The following is a 26,880-nucleotide window of genomic DNA, read 5'->3' as shown; positions in this document are numbered from 1 at the left end:
CCAGAGCCCTAGGATTATGGCATGTGCCACCAGGAGGCTCTTCTTTTGTTTTTTTTTCTGACAATGTGCTGGGGATAGAAGTAAGGGCCTTGGTGCATACTAGACAAGCTTTGTACCACTAAACTACACTCCTAGGCCTTGTAAAGGTTTGTAAACTATTCTGGTTCTTCAGACAAGCTTTAGTTAGGTCTACTTTTTTGTTTTAATTAGTTCACAAAAGTAATTATTAAATTACTTGAAGGGAGATAGGCTGTAAAGAATTTTGGCTTCATCTATCTTGTTTTCTCCCATTTGGTTGATGATTATTCTCCATGTTCTCTTAGAACCCAATCCAGAGCACACACATATCTCCCTACACCCCCACCCTAAAAACAAAAAACAAAAAAACACTTTAAGTGTTAAAAGTTTGGATTTCCCAGAATATGTTAATGGTTCTTATTTTTCAGCATTGCTGCTGGGGTTGAATATGTTTAATTCTGTAGTGATTTTGCTTAAAACGATCTCCCTTAGTTATTCTATTTTAGACCCTTATTCTTATTTAAACTATTCTGTTGTTGTTGTTTTCTTTCGGTTTCAGAGACGACCACCAGATAATTCTTTCTATGTGCGAACATGTAACAAGAATCCAAAGAAAACAAAATGGTGGTATCATGGTAAGCAGTTTTAAATTGGATTAACTTTATAGTATTTTGGTTTGAAAGATCATGTATCTGTTTGCTAAGACTTAGGAAAACAAAGAGAGGATATTTGATGACATATTTTTGTAATATGGAGTATATTCTTTAAAGTGCTGCAAGATAGTTTATGGATAAATTAGACTAGATTTTTAGTGGAGCAGATGAAATTATAGCCATTATGGCATTCCGGTCAGAGATGTGATGGTGCATGTGACCCTGGCTGTCTGGGAGGTTGAGGAAGGAGGATCAAAAGCTTGAGTCCAACCTGGGCAAGTTAGTGACTTAGCAAGACTATCTCAAAAACAAAAACTAAAAAAAAGGGCTCTGTGGCTTTGGGTTCAATCCCCAGTACCCATTCCCTCCCTGCAATTACAGTAACTACATTAACATCTAACACTACCATTTTATTACACAAAGGAAGTCCTTAGTAGTCTGTAGCTCAACAGAGAACTAGCTATTGACAAACTTCAGCACCCTCTAATGCTGATTTATATAGTTGAAAATATTTATGAGAAGTCCTTTATCTAAGAACACTTTCAAAATTTACTTGCTTTTGAATAAGAAATGGGGAAAGCATCATGGAATATGACAATATAGGAATTACAGTGAGTTATGACCAGCCTGACATACAAACGACTTGGATTATGACCGGAATTTTAGTTTTAATTTATAACCAAAGTCTTGAGTTATGACCAGAATGCCAGCCACTTGTGCTTCCAGATGGTCTCAGATACAGATTTAACCCTCAAAGAATTCTGGAAGGAACCTTACAGCATTGTTTCCTGTATGGGCTTCATTGAGAGATCTTGGGCCAGCATCTCTCTAAGGACACTGAGGTCTGTCTGTGTACAGGAGAGAGACTTTGAAGGCTGTGTAGAGGAGCCTGAGCTTCAATTGACAATTTGAGTTACAACCAGGACTGTGGAATGAATTGAGTTTGTAAGTTGAGTCCAGTGTAATTCCTTAAAATAATAATTTATACTAGAAATTGTTTTTGATAGTGTTATAAATTTTATCTAGTACTAAGGCTTTCCCATTAACATAGGAAGGTTTTTCTTTTTTTTTCTCTTAATAGTTCAGAGACACGTAATCTCCAGGTTAGCCAAGTTCCCAAAAGAAAAAAATGAAGCTTTTCAGACTGAACAAACCTCTTACAATACATACAGGAATTCGTTTCCCCAATAAACAGATTTAAAAATTACTCCTTTTCCCCTCAGTATAATTTAGCCATTTTAAAAAGCCACTAAATTTTAATTCACCTGAATCATGTCGATCATAGTCCAGTTTCCAATTCCAGATACATATAAAGTTTTTCCATTTATGGGTAATTCTGTTTATATCTTTGGCTCACTAACTTGCTGTGACCATTCACATTTCTCACACCTGAAGAGAGAATCATACCCCTGGACCAAGAAGCCACCTACATCTCAATATGTTTTCTGGGCCTGCTTGAACCCTGAATGCCTGAGTGATTCCCTTCTGCCACCAACCCCCTCTTTTATTTTTACTTTATTTATTTATTTATGTATTTATGTATTTATTTACTTATTTATTTTTGGTAACGGGGATGGAACTCGGGACTTTGTGCTTGTGAGGCAGATGCCTGAACCACTGAGTTAAATCCCCGACCCCAACCCTCTCTTTTTAAAGGGACACATTTGTTGCAATCAAGGAAGGGTAGTATATATTATTCATTGAGATGGTGGAGTACCTGTTACATCATCCAACTAAGGTGGCTGTAGAGAATCACCTTTGAATTAAAAGCATTTTGACTTCTGTTAATACATATTTTCTTCTCCTTTAACATTAAAGAATATCAGTTAAGCACTGTACATAATAGCACATCTTGGCACTGTAGGTGAATTTGGATAATCTTATTGAAAAGGTAATGGCATTCACTCTTGGAAAGCGTAACCTGTCAGCTTTGTTACAATTTTTCAGATATCAGTGTATCTTTTTCCTACCTACCTGTTTTAGTTCCAGATAATCCTTATTGATCATGTTCTCCTTTTAGCACCTACTGTTTTTTTTGTTGTTGTTTGTTTGTTTTGTTTTTTTTGGTACTGGGATTGAACTTGGGTCCTTGCACAGCAGGTGGCGAAACCACTGAGCTATATCTCCGGCCCCCATGTTCTCCTTTTAGCATCTAGTTACCAAGAAATATATACTCTTGAGATTTCTTAGCATTATCTAATTCTCAAAGAATTATAGGGAGGGACCAACTTCCATATGTGACCTGCAAACTAACCAAAAACGTCAGAGATTCAGAGCTGGGGATGTAGTGTAGCATAGTGGTAGGAGCATGTGCTTAGCATGAATGAGGCTTAGCATCCTCCCCACTCCAAGAAAGGAGGAATCAGAGATTTAAAAACACTTACTTAGAATTAGATAAACTTACCGGAACACTTGGCATTTCAGTTTTTGGAGATTGAGTGGAATTGTATGTCTCAGGAATCCAGCTCACAGTCATCAGGTGTGGTGCTAACCAACATACTTGGGCCATGGTGGGTTAGAGTATTTGTCAGATGTAAGCAGAGAAGAAAGAGGGTTTTGGTTTATATAAGGCTAACATATATGCTCCGAAAGGGGTTCCTGGATGCAGCATGGAGAAGCTGTTTGTGGGGGGAAAAATCTGAAGTTTATTTCGTCTGGTTCTATAAGAGGAGGACTCAGCTGATACATCAAAGTTGAGCTGCCAGATACAGGGTTGGGTTCTTGGGGGGAAAAGTCTCTTAGCTTAAATTTGTGATCTTCCTCTTTGTTATTTAATATCCCTCGGGAATTAGGCCCATCACTACTACTTTATTGTTATTATCTTTATATATATTACACCTTATTTGATGCTGGTTTTTTTGGAGACAGGATCTCACTATGTAGTTCAGGCTGGCCTTGAACTCAACTATGAAGCCCAGGCTGGCCTTGAACTTGCAGCTATCCTCCTGCCTCAGTCTCCTGAGTGCTGGGATTATAGGTTTGTACCACCATGCCCAGTGATATTCATCATAATTTATTATATTAATTCTTTTGAGATTCTTTTGCATACAGTAATCATTAAAATATAAAAAATAACCATACTGGTATTTAGATAATAAAAGTTTTTTTAGAAGTTGTACTGGAATGTGAATATTCATATCTTATTACTTAGGTTGACTGTCAGTGTGTTTTTCTAGAACTCAGTTTCTGTACACTGAAGAATTAAGGTCATATCTGCCTTGGAATGCAAATATTCCATGTTACCAGCTAAGGGTGGAATCTATGTGCTTTGAAAAATCAATTGAGTAGCTAAAATGAGGTTAAAAAAATAAAGGAGCCTAAATAAAGGAGCACAAATAGGTGTGTGAAATAGACAACTCAGTTCAGCATACAGGTGGGCTAAGAAATTTACTCTGATTCAGTGATTCAGACCTAGGATTCTCTTTAAGAAATAGATCTGCATCTGGTTAAATGCACAAATAAACGAATTAATTGAAGTCCCAGAATTCTTTTTCGTCTTCTTTTTTTGGGGATTGGGGAAGGGCCTTCACACTGAGGTACATGTACAGCCTTTTTTTATTTTTTAACATAGGATCTCGATAAATTGCCCAAGCTGCATTGAAACTTGTGATACTCTTGCCTCGGCCTCTCAAGAGTGTTGGGATTATAGGTGTGTGCCACCGCACCCTGCTCCAACATTATATATTATTACACATACACAATAAATATGCTTTTTTGTTTTGTTTTAATTTTTATATTTTTATTTGTTTGTTTTTTGAGACAGGGTCTTGCTATGTAGTTCATACTGGCCTTGAACTCAGGCTAGCTTTGAACTTGCTTCGATCCTCTTGCCTCTGCCTCCTAAGAACTGGGATTTACAGGCATGTACTACCACACCAAGCATAAAATAATTATTCCTGATAAAGGCACAGTATCTTTTTTTAGGCCATAAAAATAGTGATTTAGATTTAGAATAGATTTAGAATCTATTAATAATATGACCCATTTTTTTTCCTGGGGTCAGTAGTAAGAATGGTCAATGGTCAATTTAGGGCTGGGGATTTAGCTCAGTGGTTTTGCTGCCTGCTGCGCAAGCGCAAGGACCCGAGTTCGATCCCCGGTACCAAAAAAAAAAAAGAATGGTCAATTTAGTTTAATAAGTGATTGCTTTCCACAGAGGGGAGTTTGATCTGTGATTCTTGAAGCACTCTCCTTAAAGTAATAGAAAATAAACAGTGGTCAGTTATAAACTCTAGCTAAGACTGCTATTGAGTATTGGGCTCAGAAACCTAGGGTTATAGGAAATAAATTGGTATAATCTTTAGATTATTTAGCAAACTGAATCTATTATTTGGGAAGGAGTAGAATAATACCTTTTACAAAATGAATTGGAGCCAGGTGTGGTGATGTGCACTTGTAATTCCAGCACTTGGGCTGTTGAGGTAGGATTGCACATTGAGGCCAGTTTGGGCTATGTTGAGAGATCCTGTCTCAAAACAAAAACAAACAAAAAAATCATCAACTGTATTCCATTTCTGTCTAGCTGGAGAATTTTTACAGAATTTTAAAGACTATAGGAGAGGAACATAAAATTGTTTCAGATAAATAGTATCAACCTTTTTCTTCCTGCTTTACAGCTTCTGTCTGTAGATTTATCTATGTTAGTTGTTGCCTTTTTATTTATTGTGTCTTTTAGGGTTATAACACTACTTACTAAATTCCTGAATCAAAATTTTATTCCATTAAGTTTGTACCTGCTCCTTCCTGCCCATGTTATCTCCCTGAAATCTGTCTTGAATCAGTTCATCAAGGGAAAACTTTAATTCCCTAAACTCTTGAGAGACAAAAACAGACCTGTAAATATTTACTCTTTCTTGGTAGCAGCATCCCATTTCATATCTACTGAGACCAATGTTATTATGTTTTCTTTTAGTTAGTGTCCCTAGGAATATCCAGGAGATGTGTTCCCAATATATGATGATTTTTGTAATCTGAGGAAAACATAAATGATCTTCCTCTTATACAGTTCTCTTACATTTCTCAGAAGCCAATCAAGGGAGTCACAGTAGATGTCATGATTTTGGAATTAGTAATTTGTATATTTTAGGGTGTAATTTTAATAGGGGCCTCTTCGCTTCTAGAGAAGATTGAAATGGTTAATGTGAGTGTTTTCTTTTTCAAGCTATTATCTTGCCACAAGTATTTTAGCCAAGAAATTAAGTATAGTATGGTGTTTTATAATCTGTTATTTTGACCCAAAATAGGCTTACTCCAGTTTATTTGTGTCAATTCTGATATCGAATAATTTTTTCATCTAGCTAGCAAACTATATTCTTTCCATGCATGATGAATTTTTGCCTCTTAGTTACAGCCTTTTCATTTAGAAAAGGATGGCTGTCTTGGTTACTTTTCTTCTTGCTCAGACAAAATACCCAACACCCAAAATTAAAGGAGGAAAAGTTTACTGAAGCTCACAGTTTGTATAATTGGCAGGCTCCAAGGCAGGGTAGCTTGGCAGAGGGGCATCACAGAGCAGACAAGAGACAGCAGAAGACAAGTAGCAGCAGCAAGTGACAAGTGATGGTAGCAGTCCTCTTTCTGTCCCCTATAGTCTATTCACCCTTGGGGCAGGGTGTGAGCGCCCTTAATTGTAGCATCACACCTGGAATTAATCCCAGCATCACATCCTTAATCCTGGCATTGCACACTGTAAATCTAGCCACCTCTAAAAAGTTCCACCAGTGACGACATGAGGCTTTAGGGAGGGGAGGCATCTAGACACAAGCCATAACATTCCACTCTTGGTCCCCTAAAGACTCATGCATATCCCTTTATGCAAAAAGCATTTAGTCCATCTCTCAGAGATGCTAAAAGTCCTAACAGTTTCAACTTGCTGAAAAGTCCAGATCCAAATTCTCCTTTGATATTTAAGGCACACTCTGAGCTGTGAGCCCCTGTACAAATGAAAGGCACACTCTGAGCTGTGAGCCCCTGTACAAATGAAAAGAAAGTTAAACACTTTCAACATAAATGGCACAAGATAAATATTCCCATTCCAAATAGAGGGATAGAAAGTAATGGGACCAAAATCTAGCGGGGCAGACATTAAGTCCTGTAGTTTCATGTCCAGCATCTGAGGCAATCCGTGGCAAGATGTGAACTCCAAAGGGCTTTGGTGGCTTTGCCCCTATGGCACTGCTGATAATTGTAGCTCTTATGGCTTCTCTCTTGGGCCAGCTTTGCTCACTCCTACAGCTTTCCTCAGACAATCCAAGTTCCTGGCTTCTCTAACCTTCTGGGGTCTCCACTGCACCTTCAGCTTAACATTCAACAGCTTGGGTCAGGGATTTGGCTCAGTGGTTCTGCCCCCTGCCTCACAAGCACAAGGACCCAAGTTTGATCCCTGGTACCAAATAAAAGAATTGAAGAACATTCAACAGCTTCACACATTCTTCTCAGTGGCACACTTCCTGGCCTCCCAGGTCTTCTTCTGGAATCTGAGTGGAAGCCTTCCTGACCCCACAACTCTTGCATTCTACATACCCCTAATACCAGCACCACACAGATGACACCGGGGTCTGCCACCAGCTGGGGCAGTAGCTAGGCTTCTTTCTCTCTTGGTTGTAGGGGTTGAGTGCCTGGATCAATGATCACTCTGAATTCAATCCCAAAAACCAGATTCTCTAAGCTGCCACCATTCTGGAACATGGTACTCTGAGGCTCTCTTCTCAAAGCAGATTCTTTCACCTTTGCAACCTTGAGGCTGCAAAGGCTTGGGTCCTGCTGGTTCTTGTGATGTTCTCAAGCCATCTTTTCCATTGTCCTGTTCCTTTTTAGCAACAATCAAAGAATACTTCAAATGCAAGAAATGAATGAATAAAAATTTTAGCTCAGGGCCAGGGATTTAGCTCAGTGGTTCTGCCACCTGCCTCGAAAGTGCAAGGTCCTGAGTTCGATCCCTGGTACAAAAAAAAAGTTTTTGGCTCACTTCAAAAAATGAATGTGCTCTGTCTTTGCAGTCCATAGCTTTACTAGAGCTTCCTTTCTGGCCAAACTCACAATGTTTTAAATCATTCTGAGCTCTTTGCTCTTGATTCTCAACATAGATCTGCCTAAAAGCCCCCAATAGTATCTATCCCACAGCCTCAACATTAGACTGCCTTGAAATTTCTTCTGCAAGGTTAACTAGTTCACCACCCTTAATCTCAGTCTCAGGCAAAGTCTCTGGACATGAGCAAAATGCAGACAAACTTTCTGCCAAGCCATAACACACATTTTTTGGAGTCCACCAGCCAATGCAGTCCTTCCCAGCAGAAACCTCCTGAACCCAATCTTTACTGGCAGCATTTCTGTCAACGTTCTGGTCTTCTAAGCTCTAACCAGAATCTCCCAAGTACAGCTTAAGGCATTTGAGGGCCCCTTCTTCAGCCAGCATCTTCAAACCTACTCAGACTCTTCCAACAAGCTAGTTGCAACGGCTCCTGAACCATATGGTCAGGTAGTCACAAAAACAGTGTCACTTTTGGTACCAAATTCTGTCTTGGTTACTTTTCTTGTTGCTGAGACATAATACCTGGCACTCAGAGTTAAAGGAGGAAACGTTTATTGTAGCTCACGGTTTGTAGCTGGCTCCAAGGCAGAGCAGGCAGAAGACAGCAGCAGCAGCAGCAAGCAACAAGCAATGGCAGCAGCCCTCTTTCTGTCCCTTACATTCTATCCAGGCTACCTGCCCTTAAAGGTGGGGCACCCTTAATCCTAGCATCTCACCAGTGAATCTATCCTAGCATCACATCCTTAATCCCAGCATTACACACTCTAGATCCAGCCACCTCCGAAAAGCTCCACCTATGACTGCATGAAGCTTTGGGGGGACATCTAGACACAGCCATAACAGTGGCCATGGCTTTGACTTATGTTATCCCTATACCTAAATATGGAGTTTTTTTGTAGACTGTTGATTACATTTTAGCCACCATGGATTTGTAATGAGAAGTCCTCATGAGCCTGGGTATCAGAGATCACTGAACACCATCTATAGAATTTATTTAATAAGTTTGTTTCCCCCAAACTGCAGCATTCAAAGCAGTCCTAAATTCATACAGGGTCTTCACATCAGTCCTAACTCTTTCTTTCTTTTTTTTTTTTTTTTTACTGGGGATCAAACTCAGGACCTTGGACTTTGGAGGCTAAATCCCCGGGCCCAGTCCTAACTCTCTTTTTGCATTTGACCCAAGATGGAGATTGGGTTATGAAGAATAGTTCCATGGAGATTTCCCAGTTATTTTGATAGCACATTCTGCAGAAGCCTGCACTCCTGAAAACTTTCCAAATGAACAGTCTTAATAAATGCACATTTATGGTACGACCTACCAAATATAGTATGTCTTTGTGGATACACGATTATTCATGGTTACTTAGATAACATTATGTTCACAGTGAATTTTGTCACTTTTCTTCCTATATAAGACTCTATAGAGTTTTTTGTCAACAGGTTGACATTATAATTCAGTGCCATCTTTTTAGATTAAAGATTTATGTGTGATTAGTTGTAGTATTGGATTCAGACACCTTAGTATTCTATTGCAGAGTTGATGTTTTAAGAAATTCACATTCTTAAATTTGTTCTTTATCCATCCTTATATCCCTCCCTTCCTCTTTCCTTCCTTGTTACTCCCTTCCTCCCTTCTTCCTTCCTTCCTTGCCCAGGCTGGCCTCAAACTTGAGATCCTCCTGCCTCAACCTCTCATGTAGCTGGGATTATAGGCATGCTCCACCTCCCCCAGCTCAAATAGATCTTCTTTATTCTAGATGCCACAGTAATTTAAGAAACATACTTTCATACGAAATTTAGAAGATATAACTATTCATTTGTTTTCTTCTTAAGCATATCCTTTTTTATTTATGTAAAGGATTCTAATGAATTAGATTTTTCTTTTTAATTTTGATGCTGGAAGTTGAACCCAGCCCTCATGTATGCTAAGCATACAATCCACCATTGAGCCAGACCCTCAGCATGAGAGATGACTTTTTTCCTTGAGGTTCTAGGGGTGAACCTAGGACCTTGCACATGGTAGGCAATGTTCTACCACTGACCTATACCCCTAGTTCTTGATTTAATTTCAAAATGTAATCTGTTGGACCCTTTACATTACCCTTTAATTATAGGATCATGGAGTGAACTCTGAGTTTCCTTAACATAGCACTAAGACTTTACTAAGTTTTTGGTTTTATTTAGTCATTATGAGTGAGAATTTTATTAGCAGTATGTCAATTCCTACATGGAGTAGCTTGTAGCGTATTTTGGCCAAGGCAGGCCTGGTAGTTTATGCGTGTAATCCCGGTACTCTGGGATGCTGAGGCAGGAGAATTGCAAGTGCAGCCCTAGCATAGGCAACTTAGTCACTTAGACAAAAACAAAAAGGGCAAGGGATGTAGCTCAGTGCATAGGCCATGGGTTCAATATCCAGGATTGAAATAAAATATTTTGGCCAATATTTTCTGAATTTTTTTCTTGAGAGTTCTTATAATCTTGGATAATTGCCATTAGTCTCAGAACTTACTGAAGCTTCTTTCTGAAAAATAACTAGTCCTCAAAATAAATCCTTCAGATACATTTTGTAATATAAATTTTATAATGTAGGTCACAAACCCAAAAAATTGTGCCATGTAAATACAATGTGCCAAGGCTACCAGACAGTATTATGAAATAATTTTTTGAGTTTTTAAATGACCTCTGCATATATATCTAAACTAGATGAAAACTTTCTAAAGAAATATTAATAACTATATTGATTGATTTGGTGATTTTGTCATGAATAGCATGGAAATGTAGGTCAGGAGTTTACTTTTTGTCTCATTACAATTTTAAGTTGTTGCCCATAAAAGAATTCTCTTAGAATTCATGCATCTTGAGTGTATGCTAACATATCATACCTATTTATTATTTTAAATAGAACTAATGTACTAATAATATATTATTTAAGGTTTGTGTGAACCACTATTTCCTTGAAAGAATAAAACTTGATGCTTTTGACTATATAATTGAACACAGATTGGACTTTTTATATGCAAGGATTGGGGGAGGCAAGTCAGACAAGTTCTTCTTGATACTTGAAATTATTTCTACATTAGACTAACTTGTAGATTTTACTTATGCATGCTTGACTTTTTAATTATCTTTTTTCTCCTTTTCTTAAAGATGATACTTGTTGATGCCACTGTTATCATCCTCCTAGCAGAAGATAGTCCTACTGAGAAAATGAGCACTTTGATCATTCAGTCTTTGAACTTTAACCTTTGACTGGAAGTGACCTATAGGCAATGAAGACTACTTCCTTTTACTGCATTTTTACTCGTGTGCATTCTGGGCGCATGTTGATCGCTGGTTCAGTCCATGCAACTGACATGCTTTTATTAGTCATACAGTATTAATGCAGATGTCAGGAAATGTCAAATATAATTCCATTTTTTAATTTTTTTTAAGCTTTTGGAAGAGTTCCAGGTCCTCATGTATTGTGCAATAACAATGATTTCCTTGGTGGTTTTGGTTCGTCCATTGCTGGCAATGGGCGTTGTAACAGGAAAAGTTTTCATTAACTCCTGCCACTCAATGATTAATGCATGATAGGGCCTATGAGATGAATTTACTGGTTATAGTGGGATTATAATTAAAATGAGGGATCCAGCATTACTTTGAAAGTCACCCCAGTTGCTTACACTTGGATTCTATGCACTGTGATCCTAAGGTTAACAGCATGAATTAACATGCATCTTTAAAGGACTGTAATGGAAGATCGTTGCGTATTTATTTGTTTATATCTGCTGTCAAATTGTTTTGACAATAGAAGGTTTTCAAGTGACATTGGCAAAGAGGTACAGTATGGTATCCCTATGGTGAAAATAAATTCATTTGTTGTATATAGTTCCTCAATCTCTGAAGTAAAGGTATGAGTAATATAGGGTATGAATGGTTTAATCAAGGCTTTACTTTGGAAGTAAGAAAAATGGCAGTGATGATTAAGTTGCTGTAGTCCATCATTTGGGCTTGTTATTTGAACATTAAAGATTTTTTCCAAGTAGATTACACCCTGTTACTTTCTGCTAGCCATCAGCATGAGCCCTACTGCCTAAACACTATTTCATTTATTTATGTTTGAAAAATCCATAAATATTTTTGTTTGCAATCTTGTTTCTTTTGTTATGTTTTAAGTCAAGTTTGAATGTTACAGTACTTTAATTGAAAAACTTTTGTCAAGTTTTCTTGTAAATTTTCTTTACTTGTAAGTATCATCTTGTCCTTCAATCCTGTATCCTAAAATAAGAAATACATTTTTGACAGAGGCTTAATGTTTTAACAAAAGAGTGTGGACATTTTTATTTTAAAATTTAGGCAAAATACACTATAAAATGGTATGTTTGCTTATTTGTCTCACACAGCCATACAGTTTTTCCTAAGGGATTTGTTTTATTTTTGTTTTCTTGTTGTTGTTAAAAAGACTTTGCTTACATCTAGATAAAATTTTTCTATTAAAAAAATGTTCAAAGATACCATTCTCAGTACCATGTAAGTTAGTGATACTACAACTAGGTTCTCTTTTTAAAAAGCGATTTAATGTATTTTATAAATTACCTTTTCACATATGCAAAATCTGTTTCTACTAATGTTATTTTTACTAATGCCTTACTGTTGCACTCTTTTTTGAAATATCTGGTGGTGAATATATTAATCGATTTGGGCTTAAAATAAAAGCCAGTTAGCTGAAAGGTCTGAAATATGTAACCCAGTAAAACCATCCAATCAATAATTGGTAAAGAATATTTTAAAATTGTTTTTAATCTCTGTGTAGATGGCATTTTGTAGCTTTTTACATGTTATCAATTAAGGGCATACAATTTTACACTCAAAGTATAATTGCTGAACTCAGGGGTGGGTAGACTTCAAAAATATGTCTGCTATAGAAATAACTTGAAGAAAAAAATTAAAATGATGGCCAGCCACCAAATTGTGGACACTCTGCATACTGCTAATTAGCAACTAATGCATTTTAAAAATTATAAACATTTTTGTTCTATGTTAACTAGATATACATGTTTTTGCAATTTTCTGTCGGTTTTGTTAGTTACCCTGTTTAACCTTGATAGAAAATCTTTGAAATATTTTTAGTTTTTAACTGCCTTTAATATGAATATTGCAGCTGTAAATTATATGTATTTTCATATTTTACATAACTGCTCAAAACTACTGATTAACTTGATCTTTTTCTGGGATGGGGGTAGGAGGAAATCTCTCTCTATATTGCTGGTCCTCTTACTAAATTCTCTTATAAAGAAATGACCTGTGACATTTATTCACCAAAGGAATTGATTGATATACTGGGTCAAAGATCAACATTGCTATACTATGGATTAATAGATCATATAAAGCCTCAGTTGTGTTTTTTTATAATAGTATTTTTTAACATACCTCTCTAGATACAGATATCATAAAATAAAAGTGTAGGAGTATAGAGGAAAAAACCAAATAATTTTGGTACATTTTATGGTTTAAAGAGAAGAAAATCATTTTACGGTTGAAAGAGAAAAGCACCAACCATTCAAAATTCATAATCAGATTAACATTATGCCCTTAAATTTAGGAGTCACTGAAAACTCTTTTGCACTTAAACTTAATTATTTATATGTAAAGTACATTATTAGAAATCATAAGACATTTCATTGCTCTGCAGAGGGCAAGTTATAGCTTCATAATAAAAAATATTTCTCTGTAATGAGTTGTTGAAAGACAACCAGAATACCAAGAAATGTACATATGAATATGCTACTTCCTTCTTCCTTGCATTCCCTTTATAGGGAACTAGGCCTATAGAATTATGTTTTCAAACATAGAAGATATGTATTTTCTTTCTTATTTATTTATTTATTTTAGGCCATTCTTCTGGTTTGCCAAATTCTGTTAGGTCAGTGATACATTCAAGTCTTTATTTACGCACGTCTAGATCATGAACTTGGTGCCCTTTCAAAATTTTTTGCTGCTGGGCATGGCAGCACATGCTTGTAATTCCATCATTTGGGAGGCTGAGGCAGGAGGGTTGCTGCAAGCCAGCCGAGGCTACATAGTGAGTTCAGGGCCAGTTTGAACTATGTAGTGAGACCCTGTCTCAAAAAAAATTTTTTTTTGGTCAAGTATGGATTAATGCTATAAATTTTGAAGAGAAAGATTGAGTTTTTAATGGCAAATTTTAAAAAATAAGTTTTGTGGCTGTTCTCTTATGGAATTACTCACTTCTAAAGAATTTCCAATGTGTAATTCCTCCTTTTAGCAAGCAGGGAAATAAACCATTTTTAGTCTACAGAAGAAAGTGTTGCAAATAGCTTTCATATAGTTAGTAGTTCAACTGGAAAAGTCTTAATTCTTATTGTTTTGATTAGGTAAATATTTGTCATAAATAACTAGAGTAGTTTACTACTTTTTCCCTTCTGAATTTTTAAATATACATGAATATATATCTATCTATCTATATATATATCTATATATATCACTAGATACCTGTGATGGATAATTTCTTCAGATTCTAAAATAGGTATATAGTGACTAAGCTTAATTGTTCCCTGATTGCATCAAAGATAAATTGACAAACAATGGAAATTAGTAATGATATGAAACCGGTATGTAAGGTATGTAACTTGATATTGTTTCTGGTAATCAAGTCTTATTTTTAAAAACATACTGTTTTTGAGAATTGAGATATTTGAAACTTTTTAATACTTCTTCCTAAAAATAGAAGAGGTGGTACTGTGTATTCAAAAAAATTTTTAAATAAAAAATTCAGTGTCACTAGTTCTAAGCCTTTATGGTTGCTGCTGCTCATATTTCTTGATCTCATTTTTATTAAAATATTTTGTACATATCTTAGCTGAATGCTTAAAATTTGTGGTTATGTAAATTGGTTTTCAAAAAAACGAGGCCGGGGGGTTTAGTTCAGTGGTTTCACTGCCTGCTGTGCAAGCACAAGGATTTGAGTTCGATCCCTGGTACCAAAAAAAAAAGTGAGGCTTAGCTATATTTTACTTTGCTGACCATTCATTATCAAAATCAGCTTTACTACTATTGTTTGTTACACCAATGCTTTTAATGCCTTTGCAGATTGAGATCTGTGAAGAAAGTGTCTTTTAATCTGCACACCAACAGCCCCCTTACTCCCAACTGGGGACTGAACCTGGCCTTTGCACTGAGCTACATCCCTAGCCCTTTTTACTTTTTATTTTGAGTCAGGGTCTCACTAAGTCAGTATATTGCCTAGACTGGGCTCAAACTTTTGATCCTCCTGCCTCTACTTCCCCAGAGTGCTGGGATTACAGGTATGGCCAACCATGCCTGCTTTGGAGTACTTTAAAATTTTTTTTAACTTTTTTTTTTTTTTTGGTACTGGGGATCGAACTCGGGACTTCGTACTTGCGAGGCAGGCGGCAGAACCACTGAGCTAAATCCCCTGCCCAACTTTTGTTTTTTTAAGATGGGGGTCTAGGTTGCCCAGGCTGGCCTCTAATTCGTGATCTTCCTGCCTTAGCCTCCTGCAGATGAGATTACAGATACGTGCTACTGCACCCAGCTAATTAATTTTTAATCCCCTTTTTTCTTTCTTTCTTACACACATGTTCAGTGTATCAGTCTAGCAGTTTTTTATGATTCAAGAATCTAGTGTTGCAAAATTAGTAAAATTACCAGATTTTTTTTAAGCAAAACATTTATTGGTACATTTTAGATATACATAATGACAACACTATCATAGGAAATTTGCACCTGTACGTGATATATCCTGCCTCTTCTTTTTTTCCCCAGATTTTTTTAAAACCTAAAAAAAACTCCATACAAATAAAATATATGTGGTTTTTTGTTATCTAATTCTATTTCATTAGTGGTTGCCTAATTTATTGAGTAATTTAAATAAGCTATTAGCCATAATTTATTGTTCAGTACAAATAACTGAGGGAATTTTATTTGTTTACTTTTTTTTGGTGGGGACTCTTTCAAAACCTACTTATTGCTCAACTTGCTGTTTTTCCCATTTAGATTTCTAAGCCATTTTGAGATGTGGAATTATTTTCCTAAAATAATTTGTGGAAGGGCTGGGGATTTAGCTCAGTGGTTTCGCCGCCTGCTGCACAAGCGCAAGGACCCGAGTTCGATCCGCAGTACCAAAAAAAAAAAAACAATAATAATTTGTGGAAGACATTTATTTCTCAACATAAATTATTCATTACTATAAAAACAGGATTATTATCTTAAGAGACATGAAATATAAACATGTACTTCAAACTTAGTGCTCTGTCCTGAAAGTTGAAGTTAATGGTTCTAAATATCCTGGTAAGTGAGGTATTAATAGTAACTTTAATTCTCAAATTTAGTGTTAAGACTTGTATTTGGTGATGAGTCTCTAGAAGGATTTGATTACATGATTTTCTTTTTTAAGGAAGAACTTTTTGTTGATAAAATAATATCTGAGACTCTTGAATATGTGGAAGGAATGACTGAGTAAGAAGGTGCTCTAAACATACCTCGAGAACTCCAATTGTACATGTTGAATGAAGAGTTGACGGAAAAGGAGACCCACTTCCATTTCTTGGCATATATAGTATCTGGGTTTTGAGGAAAAGTTAATTTTAAAGCTGTTTTTTTTTTTAATGGCAAAAGCATAATTAAAAAACTTGTCAGATTTCCTGGTATGTGGAAAGATTGGATAATTTTGCCTGTCTTTTAAAGCCTGAAACAGAATATTTAAAGAATTTTATAGATTTTTGTCAAATACTATGAAAATGCAAGTCTCTTTATAGTTAACCATAGACTGTTTATATAAACACAAATTTGATTGCCAGGTTCCAGGTAAAATAATTATTTGAATGGGTTATTGGGTTAATTATCTAGAAGCCAAGAATTAAGTGCATGTTCAGGTCAAAATGAATTTGTACATTTTAGTTGGTACCAATTTTCTTTCAATATTCATAAATACAGATTGTGCATTTTATTAATATGAATGGAACTCATGCTTGAGGATTTGAATAGGAAGTGTATTTTATAAATTCAAATTGCAAAAATATGTAAAGTACTTTTTAAATAGAATATAAATGTTAGACAAATCTATGTTATATATTTTTCAATACATGTATAAAACTTTTGTTAGCTGAATATAGGTTACTTTGTGTGCTTTATGGAATCCAGTTAATTTTTAATAATAAAGCAGTTGTCATTTGATGTTTTTCTGTATACTTGAATACTAAATTAGAGACTAGACTTCTTTATAATTTATAATAATATAAAACTGTGTTTGTATAGTGGTTCCTCTTTACAAAAGATTATGATCTTTCAAGGATTATGGAAACAAGCATGTCCATTTTCAAAATAAGTGTAACAGAATGTAATGGTCACTAAAGTTGTTATTTTAACAAGTCATCTTTACTTAAATAGTATAGGTAGTTTGCTGGTCCTTTATGCTTTAATTAAGTCCTGATTATAGACTGAGTGGTTTCAGACAAGATTGAAATTGAGACACAGGTACTTGCTTAGAGTGACCGTGAGTCTGATGCCGCTGAATTTAAAGTTGTATGATTAATGAGGACATACCGTAAAGTACTTTTGTATGCATTTTTATGCAAAAGATGAATTAATTTACTGAAATGAGTGACTCTTGGACCCATAGAAAGAGAGTAGGACATAAGCAGAAAGGGATACTCCTGCATGTTATTCCTGGGAGGAAGAAATTAAATATATTCCACTGATATTCTTAAATTTTTTTTTCTGCAGGGTATCTGGTTACCCCAGTGCCTTAGTCCACTTTTGGGCAGCTGTACTGTCATAAAAGCTATCTTATTTCAACAAGCTGTTTCTTCAGCTCTAAACAACTAGATTTTGGCCGGGGATTTAGCTCAGTGGTTCAGCTGCCTGCCTCGCAAGCTCAAGGTCCCGAGTTCGATCTCCGGTACCAAAAAACCCCACAAAAACCCCCAAAAAACAACTAGATTAGTAGATGGCTAGATAAGTACTGCAAGAGATTCCTTTGTACATTGATGACATTGTTACCCTTTATTGTAATCCTTACAATTATTTCTACCTTCTGTAGCAAGTATGACTTCTTCATTATTTGAAGCTGCTGTGGATAAGTGATTCTGTTACAGTCCACTACCTATTCCTTATTATTTTTCACAGCAAGGTAATGCGTAACAAAATTAAACATGAGCTGAATTGAGGGGTCAAATGACAAATGCAAAGCGTTTTATGTATTTTAATAGGTAAGAATAATAAGGCCCCAAAGTCACGGGAGTTTGTTTCTTTCCTTCCCTCTCTGTTACTGTCTTCTTCAAGTACGTAACTTAGGACCTTGCACATGTTATGCAAGTGCTCTTTGACTGAGCTATGTCCCCAATCTCTTAAATAGTTTGAAAAATTGAATATCTGACTTAAAATGTTTGCCTGATTAATGCAAAGTATATAAGTGGAGAATCCTTTGTGCCCTTTACAATTCATTGGGTTATGGAAGTAATCTAAGGAAAGTTGAAATAAACTGAGAAACAAGAAAATACCTTCTTATGCCTGTACCTCACCTTCAAGCTTAATGTGTGTGACTACCATCAGGCATGAACCTAATATGATTCTCTATATCCTCCATACTTTTCACTTAACATGAAAAAATTTATCTTTATTTGATCCCAGTAAAAGCATATTTCTCATCTATTTTTCCTATCATAGTTTTATGGCATTCCTATCCAACCTAGTTATCAAAAGACTGAAACTTTAATCCTCTCTCACATTTTTTGGGTCAATATTTAGTCTATTTTTAAACTATCTCTGAAGTTTCTCCCTCCTCTCCAGTATCCATCATGGCTTTTCACCACCTGGTCCTAGGGTTCCCAGGTTACTCTTCAGATACTCACAGGCTTTTTTCCTTATGGTAGTATGCAGGCTTACATTGGACTTTGGTAACATTACTAGAATGTTTATCATCTGCTTTTCTGCCTGAAAGTTCTTTCACATGTCATTCAAAGGTTCAGATGTGATTGAAAGGCCATCTGTGTCCTTCCTTCTCACCTCCTAGTTGGCCTTTGATAGCAGGGATAGCATTGCAGTTGTGTTCCTGTTGCTAACACATAGCACACTGTATCTAGTATTTAGGTTCTGTGTGTATGTGGAACTGGGGATTGAACCTGGGGCCTTCACACTGAGCTATATCCCCCCACCTCGTTTTTGAGATAAAGGTCTCACTAAGTTACTGAGTTGCCCAAGCTGTGCTCAAACTTGAGATCCTCCTGCCTCCACCTCAAGAAAAAATGTTTTTCAAAAATCATTAGTCATTAGTCATTGATTTTTGCTTTTCTTATATGTGTTTCTTATATCCTTACCTTGTTTTGAATATATTCACACATGTTTTGTTCCATGTGTGGTGGTGATTCATGCCTGTAATTCCAGCACTCTGAGAAGCTTTGACAGGAGTTCACAAGTGATAACTGGGCAAATGAGAGAAACTTTGTCTCAAAAATTGAATAAAAAGGATTGGGGGTATGACTCAATTCAAAGGCCCTGGGTTTAATCCCCAATATCACTAAATAAAATAATAATTTTTAAAGTGTGGTGCAAAATCAATAAAATGTTTTAAACTGAATACATCTGAGGAGCAGTGAGATCATAAAGGTAAACCTGCCACTCAAAAAGGTGAAAAACTGAGATTAAAGAAATCAGTTGAATACTTCCCCTATGCCTGGAAGGTTAGTAGGTAAAGGCAAGGCATAGCTCTTCAAAAGGTCTATGTAATAAATATGTAGAAAAGTTTATAGTATAAAATTTGGTAACTCATGAAGTGCAGTTCAATGGCAGTTTCTTTTTTTTTTTTTTGAGATAGGGTCTCACTGTAGTTCAGGCTGGCCTTGAACTCATTGTTTAGCCCAGGCTGGCCTGAATCTCAAGGGAATCTTCCTGCCTCAGCCTCCTGAGTGGTGGGATCAGAGGTTTGTGCCACCTTGTCTGGCTCCAAATGGTAGTTTCTGATTGACACAGAAATGAGTTTGCGAAGGAGGACTAGCATACCTTGAAAATGTAAACTTCGTAGGTAAGTTCTAGGCAAGAACAAAGGTCATTAGTACAAAATCCCAGGACAGGACTAGGTGAAGATAAGCACAGGGCCATTTAGTGGCTTTGTGAGACCCTGTCTCAAAAATTTAAAAATGTTTGGAGTTGGGGTGAGATATCCAGAAATGTAATTCTGTGTGAAGGCCCTGGGTTCAATTCCAAGTACAAAACAAAAAACAAAACCCCTTATACTATCCATCTCTTATTTTTTGTTTTCTTTTGTGGATTTTTTTTGTTTGTTTTTGTTTGTTTTTGAAACGGTCTCCCTATGTAGTTAAGGCTGGCCTTGAACTCACAGCAGTCTTCCCGCCTCAGCCTCCCTAGTGCTGGGATTACTGGGTAGGTGCTACCATACTTTGCTGTCTTTTTTCTATTTTTGCCTTCAGGATATGCAAGTAAGTCCTAGCCCCCTTTCCAGATATTTCCAAATGTTTTGTTTTGCAGTACTAGGAATTGAACCCTTTGCACCCAGGGGTTTTGCACTGAGCTACATCCCCACCTGTTTTTTGTTTTCAGACAGGATCTCACTAAATTCCCCAGGCTGGACTTGAATTTTCAATCCTTGTGCCTTACCTGCCAGAGTGCTGGGATTACAGGTATGCCCCCATGCCCAGCTGCTGTTTTGCTGTTTTGTTTTTGAGACTGGTGTCTTGATACTTTACCCAGGCTAGTTTTGAACTCCTGGGCTCAAATTATCTTCCACTTCACCCTCCCAAGGAGCTGGGATCCCTCACTAGTTTTCACACAATACATTTTCAGATACCTTCGTCATTTTATAGGCTCAAGATTTTCAAAGATGTTTTGAAGTGTGGCAAGCCATTTTGATCTTTCTGCTTCAAATCTACTATGTGGAAGAGAATGGAGCCTGCCTTCTGGTTTAGTTCAGAGATTTTCAGGCTGTTTTCCAGAGCTCCAGGAGTTCCTTGCAGGTACCTTGGGGACATTTGACTATATTTCATAGTAATATTCTGTATGAATTTACATCAGGAGATAGAGTTTACTGTTTTAAACGAGCTTGAAAAAATATAACATCTAAGATTAAATCCACTTGTTTTGAGAGCCATATCTCACAGGCTTTTGATTGGTGAAGCTACCTTTTAGTTTGTATTTGTGTAGTTGGTTTTGTATTTATTTTGTTCCCAAGTAAAGTATATTATTTTTTATAGAATTTCATCTTTTAAAATAGGATTTTATGTCCTATAAAATTTCATCCCATTTATAGAATTTCATCCCGTTTGGCCTGCCAATCTATTAAGCATTGTTTTGTCATGCCATCATGCAACATATAGCTCTCCCTCCTAATACAGTATCATGTTACATCTTTTTGGGAACATAATCCTATAGCATATAATTAGTATCTACAGCTCAGCATGTTATTTAAACATTGTAAATACTATCAAAGTAATAACCAAAAAATCAAACTCGGGCCATCTTTGTATATAATGTGACCTAGGAAAGGAAATGTTGATAGTTCAGGTGTACCTGCTTTGCAGGTCTCAAATGGTCATTCCTTTGGTTTCTGTTTGAATTCCACATATTGGCTATGCATTTTTTTAATCTGTTGAAATCTACACATTCCAGGCCATGGAAAAAATGGTGAGTTTGGCACCTGTGGAGATACAGGTAGCATGCAGTACACTGTAGCCTCCAACTGCAGCTCTTTAGGATGTGCCTCAGTTTTATAGCCAAGTCCACACTTTTCCCCAAGAATCCCCCAACTCTCTCTGCCCAAATCCTGCTCCCCTGTTCCAGAACCTTTTCCTTGTACAGGTTTCAAATCTGCAACACGGTTTGATTTTTCCCAGCACAGTCCTCTCAAAAAATACTCTGCTTACTGTCCTCTTACACTCCTAACTCCAGGTTCTTGGAGGGCCCAAATGAACACAGTTGGCACTGGTTGTGGTGCAACAAGCCAGTAAGGTAGGCATTGAAACTCAGTCACTCACTGTCTTTGTGACAATGAGGACTCCATCCCAGGTAGCATGTCAGGTATGAGGGTAGTCCCTGCCCCCGGTGTAAGTGGCTGAGTTAAAACTTTTCCCAACAGGGATTTGGAAGAAGCCTCCACCAGAGGTAACTACCTTGAACAATATAATGTGTCAAGCCTTTGAAAAATACCGGGAAAAAATAAATACAAACGTAGTGGAATTGACTTTTTCATTAATTCTATTGATACCTGCCTCAGTTTGCAGTTTTGCAACAACAAAATGCTACAGACTGGGTGGTTTAAACAATAGAAACATTTCTATCAGCTCTGGAAGCTGGAAGTCCAAGATGAAGGCACTTGCAAGGTAGATTTCATTCTGAGGCCGCCTCTTGTGGCTTGTAGCTAGCCACCATATTGCTGTGTGCTCACATGACCTCATTGGTTGCTGAGGAGGAGCAGGAGAGACAGGAGCATCACATTGGGGGTTGGGCTTCAATATGAATTTGTGGGGGACACAATACATGCATGGCAACCCCTATAGAAGGATAATGAAAAGTTGAGAGCAGTTAACTTGAAAACTGAGTATCAGTCTGCCTCTTAGGTAGCTGCCAAAGACAGTCTTATCTTCTGCAGTGAGAGACCAGCAAAAGCTAATGATCAAACTATAGGATTTATTTTTGAAATACTATCTTTTTCTGTAGTCTAGGATGGCATGACACTCAATTTTTGTTTTATTATTTTTTTTCTTCTTTTGAGATAGGGTCTCACTATATTACCCAGGCTAGTCTCCAATTGAGGATCCTACTGCAGTACCTCAGCCTCCCGAGTAGTTGGGATTACAGGCTTGCACTACCACACCTAGGTCCAAAATTAGGTTTAAGAAGACTTCAAAGATGTTTGAATGCCCAGCTGAGGCAGGTCCATCAGGTCAAGGTCAGGGTCAAGATTGGAAAAACTTGAGACCCTGTTATATGAGATGGAGTCATTGGGATGGTTGAGTAAAGCTTTTGGCTCCCTTGACTCTGAAATCTTAGAGCTTGTAAAGGTTTCTCACTCCTCTACTAAGGGTTTTAGAATCCCCTCCTTATGAGAACAGCCATCTGCCCCCACCTCTCCTAGTTGTCAGGTCTATACTTAGGTTTAAGTCACAGCATAACCCACCTATATGGTACACTGCTATACAGTACTATACTCCCTAAGTGCCTGCAGTGATTACTCAGCAGTTCCCTGCAGGACCCAGGCCCTGGGACAGTTTGTAGATGCTTGAACAAGGAGGCTGCAGCATGATAAGGGAAAATTTATTGCCTTTGGGACATTCTCTTGGCCTATGGACTTTTAACACCCCAGCAAAGTACCCTAGGGAACTCCTTACTAAGGAGGATTGTAGACATCAGGAGGAAAACTGTCCACCCTAAGCTAAATTGAATGCCCAAATTGCTGTAGCAGATGGTAGAAAAGGAATAAAAGGCTCAAAAAAGTAGGTATGCTAAAGTGAGCATTATATGAGGTCAGAAGACTCCCCAGAGGATTTTGTTCCAGAAGAAACAGAGGATAGCTGATCACCAAAGCCATCATTAAGATGTTCCTGAAATGGGCACTAAAATCATTAGGTTCAGCAGTGGCTGCCCTCTGCAGCCACGACTGGTGCTGAGAGAGGCTTCCTAAAACTTGAGCCCGTACTCTGAAGATGGGTGCCATTGACCAGAATGTTGTGCACGCACTTGAGTTGGAGACCTCTATTTGGGGGCATTGTCTCTAATAGGAAGAATCCATAGGTCCTGGAACAGTGGCCCCCAATCCAATGTGATACAGCAAGAATCCCATTGAACTACTGTCATTGCATTTTGTATTTCATATATCCAAGGACAAGCTGATAAAAAAAAAAAACCCATCTTGGGAAGGATAATTGACCATGATTTCTAGCTGAAGAATCCAGGCCACTCAAGTCAGTCTCTTACGGGCTTAGACTAGAAAAATACACTAATTTTACTTGAACATATTTTTTCTCAAGGTGTAACAGTAAAGTTCTTCAGTGATAATTTCTAATTATAAATGTAGTTTATCAAAGGAAGTTTTAAAGAATAGTGCCTTCTTGGATGTAAGAAGAACTGAATGTGAATACATAAAACTGAACAAGAACAAAAATATAAATACCTCTGGAAATACAACTTAAGTTATGGCGATTTACTTTCAGCTTGAAGTAAGTAGTCTTTTTGTTTTTTTTATCCCTAGTTGCTTGCATATTGGTGCTGTGAATCAAGAATTCAGTATTTATTAAAATAATGATTAAACCAAGAAAAGTTCTAGCCTTTATATTCAAGCATTGAATTTCTCACTTAGGCTCATTTTGGTAATTTGGAATTAATGTAGTTTGAATTTTTACATGGCTGAAATGTTTTCTATATTCACAATGCTGAAAAGAGAATTTCATGAGCTTATATATGCCTCCCAGAGACAGAAGGTGAAAAGACTTTTTTATGTCTCTGCCTCCTTAGGAAAAAAATTATGACTTTGCTCAATAGAATGTTGCTGAATGTTTGACCAATTTGGCTCAATTTTTTTCCAGTAAGAACTAGAATGAGGCCAGAAAATATACTTTGGGGAAATAAAACTTTACAATCTGGTTCTGATGGAGAGCTGCTTTTGAGGATGACTGTTAATTCATTTTCAAGTTTCTCAGGTGAACAAGAAATGCTGTCTTTCAGAAGAGTGGAAGACAAAGTAATTTTCAGCTACAACTCAGGAGTATAAATGGTTGTGGATAAGAGTACAGCAAGGAAACAATCGCAAAATACACAAAGTTTTATTCTTTTATAGAAAGAGTAAAAACAGTTTAAACAACTAAAAATTTAGAAGAAATCCTACTTAGAATAAATATAGGATTTTAGTTGACAGAACTGTTTTGAGATCAGTAACAAATCTCACTAGTCAAAAGAAAACTCAGATTAGTTTTTTGTTTTTAACTTTGTGGTAATGGGGAAGAAACCCAGGGCCCCCTGCATGTTAGCCATGATTTCCAGCTCAGAGCCAAGCACTCTGCTATTGAGCTACAGCCCATTCCAGATTTTTTTTTTTTTCCGGTACTGGGGATCAACTCGGGACCTTGTGCTTTCGAGGCAGGCACCGGAACCACTGAGCTAAATCCCCGGCTTTTCCAGATTATTTTTAATGTTCCTAAACATCCTTGTATTTCTGCACATTTCAAGCCAGACCTAGACCTTCTAGTAAATCTATTTTTTATTGCAAATAAAAGTAGAGGTAAAAGGGATTTATTTGTTGGTTTATGAAAATAACCTAGGAGTGGTCCAACTTCAAAATAGCTGGAGGCAAGGACTCTTAAGAGGCTCTGTCTCCAACACCCAACCCTGATTAGCTTTATTCTACAGGTAGACTCTCCCCAAATGGTGGGCCACAGTATCCTTGACAGCTCTATTTTCCCAATTTAGCAACTCCAAGAAAACAAAGGTCTTTTTCTTAGTGTTTGGATATTCACTTAGAGGAGGCTCTGGTTGGTCTTTTTGGGGTCTTAGGTTTGTACTACTCCTCAACCATCACTGAAGCTGTGGAGGTGGAGTCTTTGGTCAGGACTGGGTCTTTGTGACTGAGGTTGACGGCTCCATCAGGACTGCGTGGTAAGGGGAGGAGGAGTTTCTCAATACACATGACCATGGGGTTGGGGAACTTTAAGGGGCAGAGAACATCTGCCTTCACTATTGAACTATTTGAATTGGCCCAATGTCAGATGACAGATCTGAACTTGTATATGTATATAAACTTGTAATCTAACCTAGTCCAACCCATGAGGTTGTGTGTGAATGTAAAATCTCTGGGGAATTGGAGGGCTATGGCGGGAATGCAGCTAGGGACAGCAGTTAAACTGTGTAGTGGTTTGTTTAATTCAAGCAGTGATTAAAAGTTAAAAATAATATGAAATATAAAGTTCCTTCAATATGTTAAAATATAAAACTAATTATGAGCTTATAACAATTAGGATAAGAATGACATGTCAGTTATACTGGATTAATTTCCAGGTCCTAACAATTCAAAGACAAAAGACTGGAGGTGAAGTGATAATTCAACACTGCAATAAAACCTACAGAGAAGCTACTGAAAGCTCCTTAAACACATTTTAAAGTTACCTTTTCTGTGATAAATCTTGGATAAGATACATTAAACATAGGATGTTAGTTGAATCTTGTAAATTATTAAATATATGCTGAATACTGGAATGTATATAAGTTGTAATGGTGAACATAGTAGAATAGACATTACATGATTTTTTTATTTTGTATGTTAACCTATGTTTTATAAACAGTTGAGTAAATGACACTGCTAAAATCAATAAGCTAGAACATTCAAAGTACTTCATATGTTAATTGAAATTTAAACTATGCATCATTACTTTGCTTAGCATGTTTTGTTTAAACTGTTAAAGTGTTTCTGTACATGTTAGGAATGTCACCTTACTGAAGTGAATTCCTGGTGATGATCAGAAGACACTCCTAAACATTTAATTTATTTTTCGTACCGAGAATCAAACTCAGGACCTTGTGCTTGCAAGGCAGGTGGCAGAACCACTGAGCTAAATCCCCAGCCCTGATTTTTTTTTTAAGTACTTGCTAGGTAAGCACTCTATCACTGAGCTACATCCCTGGCCAAACATTTGATTTGGAGATTTTTTTCCTTGGCATCATTATTTAAATTTTTTTCTTAAATAGGGTACAATTAATTAAAAGCATAAAAGTGATTTAGCATATCAATTAAATTAATATTAATTTTACAGGGCCAGGGATTTAGCTCAGTGGTTTCGCCACCTGATGCGCAAGTGCAAGGACCTGAGTTCCATCCCTGGTACCAAAAAAAGAAAAAGAAAAAAATATATATTTATTTAATTTTACAAAAGTAAAAAAATAACCAGTTACCTGGTATAGAAAAATCATAAATCAGAAATTTTCTTTTAAGAAATGTTTAGAATGCTATTTTTATTGTGTTTCAAGCAGTTTTGCCCAGCTGAGAAGCCTCTTTTTTTTTTTTTTTAAATAGCAAAACATTTATTGGTACATTTTAGCCATACATAATGATAACACCCATCATAGGGAATTTGCACCTGTACATGATACCTCCTGCCTCTTTTTTCCCCTTTTCCCCTCCCTTCAAGCCCCCTCCCCTCTGTGTACAAAAGCTTTGTT

At 36.8% G+C, this 26,880-nt stretch overlaps 1 protein-coding gene across 5 annotated transcripts in view; it reads left to right on the top strand.

Moving 5' to 3' along the window:
- Ube2w (ubiquitin conjugating enzyme E2 W) overlaps positions 1-26,880 on the top strand; it is a 106,682-nt gene that overhangs the window by 62,267 nt on the left and 17,535 nt on the right. For 2 of the 5 annotated variants that reach the window (XM_087190493.1, XM_087190492.1), the window contains 2 exons: positions 578-653; positions 10,849-16,108. In XM_087190493.1, coding sequence (XP_087046619.1) covers positions 578-653; positions 10,849-10,862 — 90 coding nt within the window. In that variant the 3' untranslated portion in view covers positions 10,863-16,108. The other 3 variants (XM_087190490.1, XM_087190491.1, XM_087190494.1) reach the window with 3 other exon arrangements.

Source organism: Heterocephalus glaber, unplaced genomic scaffold (assembly GCF_053883595.1).
Source record: "Heterocephalus glaber isolate CG9 unplaced genomic scaffold, H.glaber_assembly_v1.0 deba00001553, whole genome shotgun sequence".
Lineage (NCBI taxonomy): Eukaryota > Metazoa > Chordata > Mammalia > Rodentia > Bathyergidae > Heterocephalus > Heterocephalus glaber.
This window is presented reverse-complemented; position numbering and strand designations above follow the sequence as displayed.